Source organism: Panthera pardus, unplaced genomic scaffold, assembly GCF_024362965.1.
Source record: "Panthera pardus isolate Hobbes unplaced genomic scaffold, ASM2436296v1 HiC_scaffold_18, whole genome shotgun sequence".
Taxonomy (NCBI): Eukaryota; Metazoa; Chordata; class Mammalia; order Carnivora; family Felidae; genus Panthera; species Panthera pardus.
In genome coordinates this window covers 25,462,287-25,480,956 of record NW_026526743.1, presented here as the reverse complement: position 1 = coordinate 25,480,956, position 18,670 = coordinate 25,462,287, and the positions used below count along the sequence as shown (strand labels likewise).

General features: G+C 36.6%; 1 protein-coding gene across 2 annotated transcripts in view; it reads left to right on the top strand.

The window, feature by feature from the left end:
- ITFG1 (integrin alpha FG-GAP repeat containing 1) overlaps positions 1-18,670 on the top strand; it is a 349,880-nt gene that overhangs the window by 212,419 nt on the left and 118,791 nt on the right. For both annotated transcript variants that reach the window (XM_019456034.2, XM_019456037.2), the window contains 2 exons: positions 790-940; positions 3,713-3,821. In XM_019456034.2, the coding sequence (XP_019311579.1) occupies positions 790-940; positions 3,713-3,821 (260 nt within the window). The remainder of the gene's footprint in view (positions 1-789; positions 941-3,712; positions 3,822-18,670) is intronic.

Below are 18,670 nucleotides of genomic sequence, written 5' to 3'. Positions count from 1 at the left end.
ATGAGGCTCAGTCTCATGAACCATGAGATCATGACCTGAGCTGAAACCAAGAGTCAGATGCTTAACCTACTGAGCCACCCAGGCACCCCTAATATAAGTACTCATTGCTCAGTTTACAAATAAGGATAGGAGGCTTCAGGAGATTAACTAATTTACTCAAGGTTAGTAACAGCTAAATGACAGTCAGAATTTGAATCCACGTAATCTGGCTCCAGAATCTAAGCTCAAAACCACTTTGCCTATAGAGTCACATATAAAAGGGAAGATTTCATAACCGTACAAAGTACAGTGCTTCTTTTGTCTGAAAGGACCTAAGCAATATCCACCCTACTGCCTGTCTGGAAGTGGAAATTCTATCATTGTAGATTCACTGCTTTGGGTTTTACAAGACTTGGGGATATCAGGTGGTTCCATTTAAAATGCAAATATTCATTTGGGGAGTTATACACATCAGAAGGGATAATGGCAGTGTCCAGAAACTCAGAAATGGAACCACATGGTCAATGGCTATGGATTAGCAAGGGAAGAAAGAGGGATGGACCTGGAAACTCCACATAAGAGGAGAGGCTTGCAACCAATTAGCCTCAGGATTTTTGTCAAAGGCTCACAAAGTATAGCCAACAATTTCAGTTTTTTATGACACAGTAAAATAATAAAATGTGGAGCTTTTTTCATATCATTTCACTATATACCATTTATCATATCTTTGATTCTAGGACATACAGCACAGCTGATGCAACACAGCAATGGTGTGTTATATTAACTAAATGCCTTTCCTTTATCTTACAGCAATCAGCAGGCCTTTTTACTGGAGAATGTTCCATGTAATAACGCAAGCTGTGAAGGGGCACATCGTATGTTTAAAGTCTACTGGGAGCTGATGGACCTAAATCAAATCAGAGATGCCATGGTTGCCACCTTCTTTGACATTTATGAAGATGTGAGTTCAGAGGTCTCCTGCATGTTTGGAGTCTAATTGCCGTGCACTTCATCTCACTTTCACTTCACCATGTTTGACCAGAAAATGTAGATGAGATAATGAAAGCTAATGAGTTAATTAAAGAAAGCCCCTTTTAATGTTAGATGGCACAGGGAACAAATTTATCGACACCGCTAGCTGATCAGTACAGTGAAATATGAAAACGCCTTTATCTCATTTTGTGCCTATTTAGATTAAGCCACTAGAGAATCATGCTCTGAGACGGGCAAATGTGTATATGCACCAGTAGACAAAAGCACAGCCAACAGATAACAGGGTCTTAAACCTGTACAAGATCACAGAAGAGTGAATGAAGTACTACTCCCTTTTAACTTTGTGAACTATTGCCAAGGATTCCTATGATTCTATCTGCAGTTGCCAGGTGACAATGAAAGGCCCTCAGGGCACTGGTTTCCTCCAGTCTAATTTGAAAAGCCAGTTTACCATGCAGAAAAATAATAAATTCTGATACCAAATGTATTAAATTCCAGAGTTAATATATCACAGTATATCCTTGTAAAATAATGTGATTATTTAAAAAATCCATCCCATGTCTTTTTAAGAGAGTCTTAAATACAGAGAACCAAATGAGGGTACATGGGGGAGTGGGGGAGAGGGGAAAATGGGTGATGGGTGTTGAGGAGGGCACTTGTTGGGATGAGCACTGGGTGTTGTATGCAAGCCAATTTGACCATAAATTATATTAAAAAAAAAAATTCAGTGCCCATCAGGACATTTATGTCTCCTAACCCCATTTTTGGTTTGGTTTGGTTTGGTTTGGTTTAGTTTGGTTTGTAAATAAATAACTAAATAACTACATAAGGGGAAAAAACTCAAGAGAATTGTCTACAAATAAATTTTTAATTTTTGCACATAAAAAACATCATAAATGAAATTTAAATTGTTTTTAAATCTGGGGAAAAAATTATTTATGAAAGACTCAAATAACTAATATCTTTAATATAAGAAGGGTTTATGCAAACTGATATAAGTCACCAAAAACTCCCACTGGAAAAACAGAACATAGTGAATTTACAGAAAAAACATATGTGGCTAACATATGAAAAAATATGATAAATGATCAGTTTGATTAAGAATCAGTGGAATGAACTGCACTTGTGGCAAGCATAGCATAAGGTATACAGTGGCTGAGTCACTGTGTTGTACCCCTGAAACTAATGTAACATTGTGTGTCAGGTATACTCAGAAAAAGTTTAATAAATAAATAAATAAATAATAGTGAAATGGAATTTAAATGAGCACACCTTTTCCCCCCAGTATAATCAGCAAAGCCTCCCTCTTTTTTACAGAAAAGTAATGTTAATATGCCGTGGTTACCAGGACAGTTAAAAAGGTGCTCTCTTTCTCTGACGGTTGGAAACAATTTGGCCTTCCGTTTCATAGGCCTTTAAAAATTCATGCAAATATGACTAGAAAGAAATTTACTAAAATGTTAACAGCTATCTCCAGGGATTAAAATTACAGATTTTTTTCATTTTGTTTATATTTTACTATTTCCAAGGTTTTGTTTTGGTTTTTTTAACACGGGGAATTTTTTTTTTTTTTTTTTTTTTATAATTTATTGTCGAGTTAGCTAGCATACAGTGTAAACAATGTGCTCTTGGCTTTGGGAGTAGAGTCCCATGATTCATCACTTACATACGACACCCAGTGCTCATCCCAACAAGTGTCCTCCTCAATGCCCATCACCCATTTTCCCCTCTCCCCTACCCCTACCCCCTACCAATCAACCCTCAATTTGTTCTCTGTATTTAAGAGTCTCTTATGGTTTGCCTTCCTCTCTGTTTGAAACTAGTTTTTTCCCCTTCCCTTCCTCCATGGTCTTCTGTTACATTTCTCAAATTCTGCATATGAGTGAAAACAGATGTTATCTGGCTTTCTCTGACTGACTTATTTTACTTAACCACATCGAGATATCACCTCACACTGGTCAGAGTGGCTAAAATTAACAACTCAGGAAAAAACAGATGCTGGCAAGGATGTCGAGGAACGGGAACCCTCTTGCACTCTTGGTGGGAAAGCAAACTGGTGCAGCCACTCTGGAAAATAGTGTGAAGGTTCCTCAAAATATTAAAAATAGAATTATCCTACAACCCAGCAATAGCACTACTAGGAATTTATCTAAAGAATACAGGAGTACTAATTCATAGGGGAACATGGACCCCAATGAGCAAAAGCCAAATATGGAAAGAGCACAAATGCCCATCAACTGATGAATGGATAAAGAAGATGTGGTTTATATATACAGTGGAATACTACTTGGCAATGAGAAGGAATGAAATCTTGCCATTAGCAACAACGTGGATTGAACTGGAGGGTATTGTGCCAAGGTCTTTCTTTTTTTAAGTTTTTATTTAAATTCCAGTTAGTTGACAAAGAGTATAATATTAATTTCAAATGTACCCTATAGTAATTCAGCATTTCCATATATCACCTGGTGCTCATCACAAGTGCCCTCCTTAACCCCCATCACCTATTTCCCCCATTACCCCACCAACCTCCCCTCTGGTAACCATCAGTTTGTCCTCTATAGTTAAGAGTATGTTTCTTGGTTTGCCCCTCTCTAAGGTTTTATACTTTTAATAATATTTTTATTTTAAACATCAAGTTGAATAAATAAGGTTTAAACTTACATGATAAACATACATGTATTTTCATTAGTTTTTCAGTCTGCTGGTTTGTTCTTATGACTTTTGTTTATGTTTTTTCCAGGGAATCTTGGACATTGTAGTACTAAGTAAAGGATATACAAAGAATGATTTTTCCATCCATACACTAAAAAATAACTTTGAAGCAGATGCTTATTTTGTTAAAGTCATTGGTGAGTATTTGTTTCATATGTTTTATTATTAATTATTAACATTTATTTTTGTATTCCGTCTGTCAACTCAAAGTTTCCAAAGAATAAGGACACACCCCTATGTGTGTTACACACACAACTCTCCAAATCAGGAAATCAACTTTGTTACAACACTACCATCCTATACACAGACTCTTCAAACTTTTCCAGTTGTCCTAACAATGATTTTTTTTTCTGTTTCAGGATTCTATAAAGGAATTCCCTCTTTAATTGTCACATCTTTGCAGACTTCTTCAATATGGAATAATTCCTTTTTTAGGTCCTTATCAGTTTTAAAGAATACAGGCCTTCTTCTGTACCATAACCCTGTTTCTTCTCTTTCCACTCAGGTCATACATTCTTTGCAGAAATTCTACTGCATAGAATTGCATAACCAGTGCTGTGCATTTCTCAGTGCATTATATCAGGAAGCACATGATGTTGGTCTATCTCACCACCAAAATGTTTACCTTGAGCTTCTGATCATCTTAGTGACCACCAGGACTCTCCACCTTAAATTCACTCTTTTCCCTCTTTGTGATTGCCTTCTCTAAGATAGTTGTCAAAGAGTAATTCTCTATTTCCAACATTCTTTCCACATTTATAGTTGGCATTCTACTATAAGGAAGATCTTTTGCTTCTCTCCCATGTATTTATGTATTCATTTATCAGTATAGATCTATGTATTCATATTTATTTATTCAATAAATAAAATCATTTCCTTTAATGTTAAAAGTATTCCCAGTAGAAGCAGTAGGAGCTCCTTCAGGCTGGCTCCTATATCTATTTTACATGTTCTCTGGGATAGACAGATATTCCAGACTCATCTTATTCTTACCTTGCCCTAAGTCTAGAATCTTCTCTCTCCCCAAGGATCCCCATTTCCTTTTGTAAAAGATGGTATTTAAAAGCCATGTTCTAAATTTTCAGTGTGCTCGTTGTTTCTGAGTTGTCATTTCTTCTAGCTTCTCTCAATGGACAGAGCAGGAAATACAGATATGGCTTTATATACTCAACACACAAATATACATATCTATAACTATATGTGTGTATGTATATATGTGTATACATCACCTTCACTTACTATAAAACCATGAACTTAATGCCATTACTTCCATTTCGGATCCAAAACAGCATGTCAAGACTTCTTTCTAATCTTTTCTGTCTGTATATATCTTCTCTAGCAGTGAGAAACCCGGCTCCCACTTTCCTCTGTATATTTATTTATTTGTTCATTGTTACCTGTTCCCAACCATGCTAACCATCTCCTCCAGCTGACACGTATGTTCACCAGAGATCTTTTACATTTTTTAGGTGATTATAAATGCTGTGTTTTTAAGTTTGGCTTCCACATGTTTGTTTTTAGTAATTAGTAATGCAATTGATTTTTTTGTGTGTTAGTCTTGTATACTGCAATCTTGCTCAACTTCTTTATTGACTCTAGGAGGTTTTTTTAAGATTCAATAGGATTTTCTACATAGACAATTATGTTATCTACAAAGAGAGTCTTTTTTTTTTTTTTTTTTTTTTTAGTGTTTATTTTTTGAGACAGAGAGACAGATGCAAGCAGGGGAGGGGCAGAGAGAGGGAAACACAGAATTGGATGCAGGCTCCAGGCTCTGAGCTGTCAGCACAGAGCCTAACCTGGGGCTCAAACTCATAAACCACAAGATCATCATGTGAGCCGAAGTTGGATGCTTAGCCAACTGAGCCATCCAGGCACCCCAGAGAGAGACAGTTCTATTTCTTCTTTCCAATCTATGCCTTTTTTGTTTTTCTTTTCCTGGCTAAAATTTCCATTACTATGTTGAAAAGATTGGTGGGAGTGGACATCCTTGCCTTGCTTTTGATCTTGGGGGAAAGCATTCCTTCTTTCACCATTAATTATGATATTATTAGCTATTGGGTTTTGTAGATGCTCTCTATTGTGTTAAGGAAGTTTACCCTATTTCTAGTTTTCTGAGAGTTTTATCATGAATTGCTATGGGAAATTACTGTTTTTGTGTTACTATTATAGTCAACACTAAGATAGCCATCAAGAGCAGTCATTTGTTAATGAAGTGTGACACATACTTCATATAAATATTACAGTTTTAAAATGGGCATAAGTAGCTGAATACAGAAAAGCAACAGAATAATGAATGAATATTGGGAAATTTATTTTGAGAAATGAAAATGACAGAAAATATAATTTTCCTTTTTAATCAGCAAATTCATTCTTATTTGAATGAACTAAGAGTGACTCCCGTCTTCATTACTACTGCAGTCTCAGAATATGGATATATGAGTCTACCCATTTCTATACTTTTTATCCATGTGACTGTATGCTCTCATTTGCCATTTTGAAGGGAATATTATTTGGCTATCTTAGAGCTAAAAAAAATTTAAACTATCCTGTATGTTGTCATGTTATTAACTTACATAGTTTAAAGTGTTTTTTTTCAGCGATTTTCCTTCAACTTTAATCCTCTAGATAAAAAGGCAAGGAATCCTTAAAATTTTTGCTGACACTAAATGTATATGTAATTAGAATAATTCGTTTTCAATCAATTAAATTGAAACAAGCACTGTTAAAGTAAGAGTTTAGAATTTGGTCCCCCACAGATACATAACTAAGTCTAGTACAGCCATCAACTAATGCAGACTCTGGTTGCCAAGGGGAGATTCAACAAAAGCATACATCTTAAAATATCTCTTCTGTGCCCTAGAATTATCATTTGTCAATGACAGCATACTCCTAGTCCCCATTTATTTTAATATAACATAATCTCCTTTCCACCCCCAACTCCCATCTATTCCAGGCTATTTGAGAAGCACTCTGAAATCTATATTTAGGTCACTTGCTTACCATCTTTTTCTCATAGTATGCTATGGTAGTTGAAACGACTTGAAAGTAGTATCTGTGCCTTATTTGTCTTTGATTCCCCAGTGCCTTACACAGGGCCTGGCTTATAGGAGGCATTTAGGAAATTTATGTTAAACAATTGGCCAGCTACTTTTCAAGGCATGAATTGGCTATCTGAATTATTTTTTTAATTTTTTTTTTTGAGAGAGAGAAAATACAAATGGGGGAGGGGAAGAGAGAGGATGAGAGAGAGAATCCCAAGCAGGCTCCAAATTGTCAATGAAGAGCCGGATGCAGAGCCTGAACTCACAAACCATGAGATCATAATCTGAGCCAAAACTAAGAGTTGGACATTTTACCAACTTGAGCCACCCAGACATCCCTGGCTATCTTAATTTAAAAGTATTCCCTCTTGGCACAAAAACAGACACTCAGATCAATGGAACAGAATAGATAACCCAGAAATGGATCCACAAACATATGACCAACTAATCTTTGACAAAGCAGGAAAGAATATCCAATGGAATAAAGACAGTCTCTTCAGAAGTGGTGCTGGGAAAACTGGACAGCAACATGCAGAAGAATGAACCTGGACCACTTTCTTACACCATACACAAAAATAAACTCAAAATGGATGAAAGACCTAAACAGAAGACAGGAAGCCATCAAAATCCTCAAGGAGAAAGCAGGCAAAAACCTCTTTGATCTTGGCCACAGCAACTTCTTACTCAACACATCTCCAGAGGCAAGGGAAATAAAAGCAAAAATGAACTACTGGGACCTCATCAAACTAAAAAGCTTCTGCACAGAGAAGGAAACAAGCAGCAAAACTAAAAGGCAACTGGAAGAATGGGAGAAGATATTTGCAAACAACATATCAGATAAAGGGTTAGTATCCAAAATCTATAAAGAACTTACCAAACTCCACACCCAAAAAACAAATAATCCAGTGAAGAAATGGGCAAAAGGCATGAATAGACACTTCTCCAAAGAAGACATCCAGATGGCCAACTGGCACATGAAAAAATGCTCAACATTACTCATCATCAGTGAAATACAAATTAAAACCACAATGAGATACCACCTGACACCTGTCAGAATGGCTAACATTAGCAACTCAGGCAACAACAGATGTTGGCGAGGATGTGGAGAAAGAGGATCTCCTTTGCATTGCTGGTGGGAATGCAAACTGGTGCAGCCACTCTGGAAAAACAGTATGGAGGTTCCTCAAAAAATTAAAGAACTACCCTATGACCCAGCAATTGCACTACCAGTTATTTATCCAAGGGATATAGGTATGCTGTTTTGAAGGGGCACGTGCACCTCAATATTTATAGCAGCACTATCAACAATAGCCAAAGTATGGAAAGAGCCCAAATGTCCATCGATGGGTGAATGGATAAGGAAGATGTATTGTATATATATACGATGGAGTATTACTCACCAATCAAAAAGAATGAAATCTTGCTGTTTGCAACTACGTGGATGAACTAAAGGGTATTATGCTAAGCAAAATTAGTCAGAGAAAGACAAATATCATATGACTTCACTCATATGAGGACTTTAAGACACAGAACAGATGAACATAAGGGAAAGGGAACAAAAATAATATAAAAACAGGGAGGGGGACAAAACATAAGAGACTCTTAAATAAGGAGAACAAACAGAGGGTTACTGGAGGGGTTGTGGGATGTTGGATGGGCTAAATGGGTAAGGGGCATTAAGGAATCTACTCCTGAGATTCTTGTTATACTATATGCTAACTAATTTGGATGTAAATTTAAAAAATATTAAAAATAAAATTAAAATAACATAACATAACATAACATAACATAACATAACATAACATAAAAGTATTCCCTCTTGGGGCACCTGAGTGGCTCAGAGGGACAACTGGGTGGCTCAGTTGGTTAAGCGTCCAACTTTGGCTCAGGTCATGATCTCACAGCTTGTGGGTTTGCGATGGGCTCTGTGCTGACAGCTCAGAGCCTAGAGATGCTTTGAATTCTGTGTCTTCCCCTCTCTCTGCTCCTTCCCCACTCAAGTGTGCTCTCTCATTCTCTCTCTCAAAAATAAATAAATGTGAAAAAAAAATTTTTAAGACAATAAAAGTATTCCCCCTAGTACCCAATGGTGCTAGGGCCTAATGCCTGATGCCTCAGGCCCATGTTCTGTCTCTAGGAAGCATTCTACCAAAAGATGAAACTCCATTTCAAGGACATGTTTGCACCTTTACCTGTTCTCTGATGTCAGAGCTATAGCTAGTCAATAGTTCATTTCTTGAAAAGAGAATATTTAACCTTAGTGAGCTAGTTACTCTGCCCTGGCTTAAGTTCTCACATCTACCTATCTTTTAGGATTCTCTGTGACTAGAAATACTTAATTTCCCAGGCTTATAAACGAAAAATGTACAGAAAGAACATCATGCAATGAGTAAGAGAGAGGTTCTCTCTCATGACCTTAATGGGATGCTGTGAAAATCATCTTTTTATTCCAACCTAGAATAAATGTTATTTGTCTCAAAAATTTATATTGAAACTCACAGTAATAATTCTCTTTTTTTTTCTGTGTAATTAGATAGCTGTACTATTTGTGTTCTTGATTTGAGTTTTGCCAGTGTACTTTGAAGAAACTATTTTCTCAAGTTTAAAGTTTCCAAAAAACCACAGATTTATTGCTTAGTTCATCTGAATTTGAAGTGTTTTTGTGTGTCTGTATGGATTGAAAATTAACGGTTTCTACAATAGACGTTACTCATTGAGTAGTAAGGAAAAATTCCAGTGAAAGGGGTATTAATTTGTATATGGTTAGGACAAATCAGGTTCACCCTTGCATTCAGCAGGTTGTTTTATTCAAGCCTTAAAACTACTTTTCTACTAAAAATTACTTGTTTTGTGCTCTTGAAAAAATATGATTGAGTTTTTGTGATATACTCCCAAATCTGAGTTAGTGTGAGGGCATGTGATGCTGTTGCTTCCCTTGCTGATTCCTGTAGACTCTTTCCTAGAGCAGAGATTGTCAGTGAAATAAAGTTAAATTAGAGCATAAGATTTTCCTACAGTGATAAGGGATCCAGATCCCTACTCATAATAATAATAATGATAATAAAATAATAATAACAATAATAATAATAATAATGCTAAAGAAAGGAGGCAGTTTCTCATATGAAGCAAAAACCGGTCTCACATTTTTTTTTATATTGATCATTTGGAAATTGTCCATGTGGAAAATACATACATATAATGTAGGATCTTCAGTCCTTCCTTTGTATTTGTTTATTTACATTTTTAGAAATTACAGAACAATCAGAATCTTAGATATGGGAAAGGCCTTAGAAGGCATCTTGCCCAAGTCTACCCTAATGCAACACCTCAGCCAGCATCTGCTTGAATGCCTTGCAGTAAAGCTCACCTCCTCATAAAGGAACACACACTTCTTTTATGAGTCAATATAGTTGCCAGAATATTTATTCTGTATGAAGTAGAATGTGCATAGTTTACTTCTGTTGATACTAATGTCTGATGTATAGCAGGCCCTGGAGAAATATCTGTTGAATAACAAAACAATTAGTCCTGATGAAATCTTTGCAGTTTTTATCTTTAGAGTAGACCACAAATACAGTAACAGAATACATGAATACATGATGGTACTGCTCAGGAAAAAGTAAACTTATTTAAACAATTAAATAATGAAACAAACTACATGAAAATGGAATGACATGGTTGAGGTGTTTCTTTAAAGTAATCCAGGGAAGTAGGAAATGGAGGGTAGATTTAACAAGATTGGCTATGTGTTGTTGACCACTGAACTTGTGTGAAGTGTGAGTGGGGTCATTTGTATATTTCTAATTTTGTATAATTTGAAAAATTCCATGTAAACAGTTTAAATACCTAAAAGTCTCTTGAGAATCTGTGGCCTGTGACTTCCTAGCCTGAGTCAGGATGGGGGGACCACTGGATAGCACTGGCATCTAATTAACAGTATCCTGAAGAAAGTTTTCTCCACACATCTCCAAGCTCAGACCCAGAGCCAAGTTGGTGCAGGAGGTTTTAGTTTTAGAAAACAAGGTAACTTTACATGAAAGATATTAACATAAATATTAATAACATACTTTACAAAAAGGTCATGGGAAATGAGGTACCAATTTGAAGCAATCATTTGGGAAAAATAACCTTCTAGTTGTTTTGGAATGCCCTTCCACTCTTTCCTTTGATTATTAGTTTTTGGCCTTAAGTCAGACACTTACTAGTATATAATTATCCTTTCAAAGCCGTCTACAATGTCCACCATTGATTTTGCTCTAAAATTGTACTGTTACTCTAATGTTCAAACTAGCCTGTGCTAAAAGTCACTGTTTTTCAGTTAAGGACATTCAAGAAATTGGCAAGGGAAAAGTAAAACTCCCTTGAATCAGAATTGATTCCTAGCTCTTTTTCCTCTTTTGTCAGCTGCACTGGAAGGTTCTGCATTCTAATTCAGTGCTACCAGGACTTAACTCCAATTTCTAACAAATATCTGACCCTGTTTCCCTCACACTTTTATAATTGTAAGTGTGTTTACTTTTACTTCCCAAGTGAGATGACACATTTAGAAAGGTTTTACTTCCCTGCTTGTTTCGAGATTCTGTTGAAATAATATGGAAGTGTTTTTTCTGGTGATTAATTCAGTTTTAATTTTGTGCCTTCTGTTTTGCAAATTCTTTCTTAATAATTCAAAACCATGTTATCAATGATTATTTAAACTTAACAAGTTTTACCAGCTTTATTGCTACCATTTTACTTATATGCCACCCCTTGCCCTTACTTTTTTTGAATTCCTGTCTCTTTTTTTTTTTTAATTTTTTTTTAATGTTTATTTATCTTTGAGAGACAGAGCATGAGCAGGGAAGGGGCAGAGAGAGGGAGACACAGAATCTGAAGCAGGCTCCAGGCTCCGAGCTGTCAGCACAGAGCCCAACGCGGGGCTCGAACTCATGAACCGTGAGATCATGACCTTAACTAAAGTCGGACGCTCAACCAACTGAGCCACCCAGGCACCCCATGAATTTCTATCTCTTTTGATAGAGTACTTCCTCGGATGATTTTCAGAAAGTTGTACATAGGTTAATATATTTTCTGAGTACTATTATGTCTTAAAATATTTTTTGTCTTGCTCTTACATATCAATGCTAATTTTGCTAATATAGAATTTTATAAACATTGTGCTGTTTACTTCTTGCAAATAGTATGGTAATCTTTGAATTCTCTCCTTTTCCTTGCTTAGGTAGGGATCATTTATATCATGTATATGATCATTTACATGATTTCTCACTTTGGCTTTCCTTCTCTTAAGCTGTTGTTTTTCTTCTTGTGTCTGATAACTTTTCTATGCCTTTGCCTATATTTCTAGAAAGAATTAGTGTTGGTAGGTAATATGGTAGGAAAAGCACATGTGTCACATACAATTCTGGCCAGCAGATGATTGCCACTACTCCCTTTCTCCTCTCCCCATGCAGGAGCTCCTTGGGGCTCTAAAGCTGGGAGCAGGCACCTGAAGTGGAACAAATATTTTGAACAAGATGGTGTCTTCAGGGTCCTCAAATAACATAGCACAAGTGATGCATTGGTGGTGAACTGCACCCACCTCTGTGAGAATCACTAGCAAGGGACATTATAAGAGTCTCTGACTTACTCATTCCTCTGTCCTCAACCTAGGAGATCATCAGATTCTTTGAGTCTGAATAGAGTTGTGCTTTCCAGTGGGAAGAAAAGAAGGGGAGTTACAGGGAGGCACAGCTGCTTTCCTGAGCCTTTTGTGTCATTTCACCAAGTGGTTTCAAGGGTTTCTTTTTTTTGGCAACACTCTAAAATTATTTAGAACACTGTCTAGGAGAACCAGCAAATCCCCCACTTTCATTAGCTAGTAGGAACCTCCAGGTGACAGATACACTTATTCCCTGTGTGAGCCACACAGTTCCAGGGGTCCTTTGTCTCCTCCTGAATACCTGGCCCCATCATGGCTTGCCCTTGTTCTCTTTCACAGCTCTGAGTCAGGATCTCTCATTGATCTACTAGAGAGTCCATCCTCTAGTGCCCTATTGACTCTCTGACCTGGTCAGCATTAATTGCCTATTTTCTCAATATTATTTACCTATTTAAAACCCTTTAGAAATTCCTCAAAATAGCTGCCATTGATCACTGAACACTTTTATTTTCAGATTTATTTAATCATGGTAGTGATATTTAGGGAATTAAGGAAGGTAAATATATGTTTTGCATATTAAATTATTTGCTAAAAGTTTTTCAGACATATTTACCTAGAACCACATATGTTTTTAAATATCAGACCTCTCCTGAATTTAGCATAAAATTTAATAATTTTATATGTGTATAAAAATATGTGTATAAAGTTATATGTGTATAAAACATATGCCTACCACATTTAATAACTGCACATGTAGAGAACAAGATCAAAATTACTTGAAAGATTAGTCATTTTTTACTTTCTGTATCTAAATTCTTTACAATGAGCATATGATTTTTTAATTAAAAAAATGAAAGATAGGTAATTAAACATAAACATTTTTCCACAAAATGTCTCAAATAATGTCTAAATAACAGGAATAGCTAGGAGGGGAGCCTTTATTTCACACATGATATTTGATTATGATATTTGCTTTGTATTCACATGTCTTAAAGAAACAAAAATGAAAGACATTTTCAGAGAATAAATATGAGGAGTCATCTATAATCCAGGCAAGGATTTTTCATTTTAAATGCTACTAAAACCATTATACAGTATTGACCTTTATAGCTTTGACTTTTTGCTACTCATCCTTCTCCCAGCCTGCACAGTGGTTTAGTGTTACAGTATTTATGCATGATTATTGCTGCTTTTTGGTTTTGACATTTGTGTGAAGCAGCTAACGTAAACTTTAAATAAGCTATACTGTCACTGTACTATCACTAGATTCACTAAGCTATACTTTGAATATAAATTCTTTAAATATACATTCGTTTTTTTAATTTTTTTTATTAAAAAAATTTTTTTAACGTTTATTTATTTTTGAGACAGAGAGAGACAGAGCATGAACAGGGGAGGGGCAGAGAGAGAGGGAGACACAGAATCGGAAGCAGGCTCCAGGCTCTGAGCCATCAGCCGAGAGCCCGACGCAGGGCTCAAACTCATGGACCCTGAGATGGTGACCTGAGCTGAAGTCGGAGGCTTAACCGACTGAGCCACCCAGGCGCCCCTAAATATACATTCTTAAATATACTGTAAGAATACATGACTTGTAACATATAATGTTTTTTAACATGAAATCTTTTTCTCAATATAATTTGTCAAATTGGTTTCCATACAACACCCATGCTCATCCCAACAAGTACCTTCCTCAATGCCCATCACCCACTTTTCCTTTCCTCCACCCCCTCCATCAACCCTCAGTTTGTTCTCAGTATTTAACAGTCTCTTATGGTTGGCCTCCCTCCCTCTCTGTGACTCTTTTTTTTTCTCCTTCCCTACCCCCATGGTCTTCTGTTAAATTTCTCAAGATCCACATATGAGTGAAAACATATGGTATCTTTCTCTGACTTATTTCACTTAGCATAATACCCTCCAGTTCCATCCACATTGCTGCAAATGGCCAGATTTCATTCTTTCTCATTACCAAGTAGTATTCCATTCTGCATATAAACCACATCTTCTTTATCCATTCATCAGTCGATGGACATTTAGGGTCTTTCCAAATTTGGCTATTGTTGAAAGTGCTACTCTAAACATTGCAGTATATGTGCCCCTATGCATCAGCACTCCTGTATCCCTTGGGTAAATTCCTAGCAGTGCTATTGCTGGGTCATAGGGTACATCTATTTTTAATTTTTTGAGGAACCTCCACACTGTTTTCCAGAATGGCTGCACCAGTTTGCATTCCCACCAATAGTGCAAGAGGGTTCCTGTTTCTCCACATCCTCATCAGCATTTGCAGTGTCCTGATTTGTTCATTTTAGCCACTCTGACCAGTGTGAGGTAGTATCTCAGTGTGGTTGTATTTCCCTGATGATGAGTGACGTTGAGCATCTTTTTATGTGTCTGTTGGCCATCTGGATGTCTTCTTTGGAAAAGTGTCTCTTTATGTCTTCTGCCCATTTCTTCACTGGATTCTTTGTTTTTTGGGTGTGGAGTTTGGTGAGTTCTTTATAGATGTTGGATACTAGCCCTTTATCTGATTTGCAAATACCTTTTCCCATTCCGTTGGTTGCCTTTTAGTTTTGTTAATTGTTTCCTTTGCAGTACAGAAGCTTTTTATCTTCATGAGGTCCCAATAGTTCATTTTTGCTTTTAATTCTCTTCCTTTGGAGATATGTCAAGGAAGAAATTGCTGCAGCTGAGGTCAAAGAGGTTTTTTCCTGTTTTCCCCTCCAGGGTTTTGATGGTGTCCTGTCTCACATTCAGGTCCTTCATCCATTTTGAGTTTATTTTTGTGAATGGTGTAAGAAAGTGATCTAATTTCATTCTTCTGCATGTCACTGTCCCGTTCTCCCAGCACCATTTGTTAAAGAGACTGTCTTTTTTTCCATTGGATACTCTTTCCTGCTTTGTCAAAGATTAGTTGGCCATACATTTCTGGGTCCAATTCTGGGTTCTCTCTTCTATTCCATTGGTCTATGTGTCTGTTTTTGTGCCAATACCATCCTGTCTTTATGATTACAGCTTTGTAGTAGAGGCTAAAGTCTGGGATTGTGATGCCTCCCACTTTGGTTTCTCTTTCAATATTACTTTGGCTATTCAGGGTCTTCTGTGGTTCCAAACAAATTTTAGGATTGTTTGTTCTAGCTTTGAGAAGAATGCTGGTACAATTTTGATTGGGTTCGCATCGAATGTGTAGATTGCTTTGGGTAGTATTGACATTTTAACAATATTTATTCTTCCAATCCATGAGCATGGAAGGTTTTTCCATTTCATTGTGTCTTCTTCAGTTTCCTTCATAAGGTTTCTATAGTTTTCAACAGACAGATCTTTTACATCTTTGGTTAGGCTTATTCCTAGGTATTTTATAGTTCTTGGTGCAATTGTGAATGGAATCAGTTTCTTTATTTATTTTTCTGTTGCTTCACTATTGGTGTATAAAAATGCAACCGATTTCTGTACATTGATTTTGTACCCTGTGACCTTGCTGAATTCATGTCTCAGTTCTAGCAGACTTCTAGTGGAGTCTTTTGGGTTTTCCGTGTGGAGTATTATGTCATCCGCAAAAAGTGAAAGTTTGACTTCTTCTTTGCCAATTTGGATGCCTTTGATTTCATTTTGTTCTCTGATTGCTGATGCTAGGACTTCCAACACTATGTTAAATAACAGTGGTGAGAGTGGACATCCCTGTCATGTTCCTGATCTCAGGGGGAAAGCTCTCAGTTTTTCCCCACTGAGGATGACATTAGCTGTGATTAGCTTTTCATAAAAGGCTTTTATGATGTTTAACTATGTTCCTTCTATTCTGACTTTCCTGAGGGTTTTTATTAAGAAAGGATGTTGTGTTTCGTCAGATGCTTTTTCTGCATCTATTGACAGGATCATATGGTTCTTATCCTTTCTGTTAGTAATGTGATGTATCACATTGATGGATTTGTGACTGTTGAACCAGCCCTGCAGCCCAGTAATGAATCCTACTTGATCATGGTAAATAATTCTTTTGAATTATTTATGCTGTTGAATTTTATTTGGTAGTGTCTTGTTGAGAATTTTTGCATCCATATTCATCAGGGATATTGGCCTGTAGTTCTCTTTTTTGCTGAGTCTCTGTCTGGTTTGAGAATCAAAGTAATGTTGGCTTCATAGAATGAGTCTGGAAGTTTTCCTTCCATTTCTATTTTTGGAACAACTTGAGAAGGATAGGTATTAACTCTGCTTGAAATGTCTGGTAGAATTCCCCACGGAAGCCATCTGGTCCAGGCTCTTATTTGTTGGGAGATTTTTGATAACTGATTCAATTTCTTCACTGTTATGGGTCTGTTCAAATTTTCTATTTCTTCTCGTTTGAATTTTCATAGTGTGTGGATGTTTAGGAATTTGTCCATTTCTTCCAGGTTTCCAGCTTGTTGACCTATAACTTTTCATAGTATTCCCTGTAATATCTTGTGTTTCTGAGGGATGGGTTGTGATAAGTCCATTTTCATTCGTGATTTTATCTATTTGAGTCCTCTGTCTTTTCTCTTTGAGAAGCCCGGCTAGAGGTGTATCAGTTTTGTTTATTTTTTCAAAAAACCAACTCTTGGTTTCATTGATCTGTTCTACTGTTTTTTTATATTGTTTATTTCTGCTCTGATCTTTATTATTTCTCTTCTGCTGGGTTTGAGGTGTCTTTGCTGTTTTATTTCTAGTTCCTTTGGGTGTGCTGTTAGATTTTGTATTTGGGATTTTTCTTGTTTCTTGAGATCAGCCTGGATTGCAATGTATTTTCCTCTCAGGATTGCCTTAGCTGCACCCCAAAGTGTTTGGACTGTTGTGTTTTCATTTTCATTTGTTTCCATATATTTTTTAATTTCTCCTCTAATTAACTAGTTGACCCATTCATTCTTTAGTAGGGTGTTCTTTAAACTCCATGCATTTAGAGGTTTTCCAGACTTTTTCCTGTGGTTGATTTCAAGTTTCATAGCATTGTGATGTGTAAGTGTGCATGGTATGATCTCAATTCTTTTATACTTATTGAGGGCTGTTTTGTGACCCCGTATGTGATCTATCTTGGAGAATGTTCCATGTGCACTCGACAAGAAGGTGTATTCTGCTGCTTTAGGATGAAAACTTCTAAATATATCTGTCAAGTCCATCTGATCCAATGTATCATTCAGGGTCATTGTTTCTTTATTGATCCTGTGTCTAGGTGATCTGTCCATTGTTGTAAATGGAGTATTAAATTCCCCTACAGTTACCACATTCTTACCAATAAGATTGCTTATGTTTGTGATTAATTGTTTTGTATATTTGGGTGCTGACGAATTCAGTGCATAGACATTATAATTGTTAGCTCTTCCTGTGATGCCCTTCTTCATCTCTTGTTACAGCCTTTAATTTAAAGTCAGTTTGTCTGATATAAGTATGGCTACTCCAGCTTTCTTTTGACTTCCAGTAGCATGATACATAGTTCTCCATCTCCTCACTTTCAGTCTGAAGGTGGCCTCAGGTCTGAAATGAGGACTTGTTTTTTTTTATCCATTCTGATAACCTGTTTCTTTTGATTGGAGCATTTAGTATTTACATTCAGTGCTATTATTGAAAGAATTGGATTTAGAGTCATTGTGTTATCTGTAGGTTTCATGTTTGTAGTGATATCTCTGGTCCTTCGTGGTCTTTGCAACATTTCACTCACAGAGTCCCCCTTAGGATCTCTTAGCAACATTTCACTCACAGAGTCCCCCTTAGGATCTCTTAGGACTGGTTTAGTAGTGATGAACTTCAGTTTTTGTTTGTTTGGGAAAACCTTTATCTCTCCTTCTATTCTGAATGACAGGCTTGCTGGATAAAGGATTCTTGGCTGCTTTTTTTTTTTTTTTCTGTTCATCATATTGAAGATTTCCTGCCATTCCTTTCTGGCCTACCAAGTTTCAGTAGATAGGTCTGCTACTACTATTATGTGTCTACCTTTGTAAGTTAGAGCCTGTTTATCCCCAGCTGCTTTCAGAATTTTCTCTTTATCATTGTATTTTGCCAGTTTCACTCTGATATGTCGTGCAGAAGATCGATTCAAGTTACGATCTGAAGGGAGTTCTCTGTGCCTCTTGGATTTCAATGCCTGTTTCCTTCCCCGGATCAGGGAAGTTCTCAACTATGATTTGTTCAATTACACCTTCAGCCTTCTCTCTCTTTGTCTTCTGGAATTCCTATGATATGGATATTGTTCCATTTTATTGAATCACTTAATTCTCTAATTCTCCCCTCGTGATCCTGGATTTTTTTATCTCTCTTTTTCTCAGCTTCCTCTTTTTTCCATAATTTTATCATCTAAAATACCTAT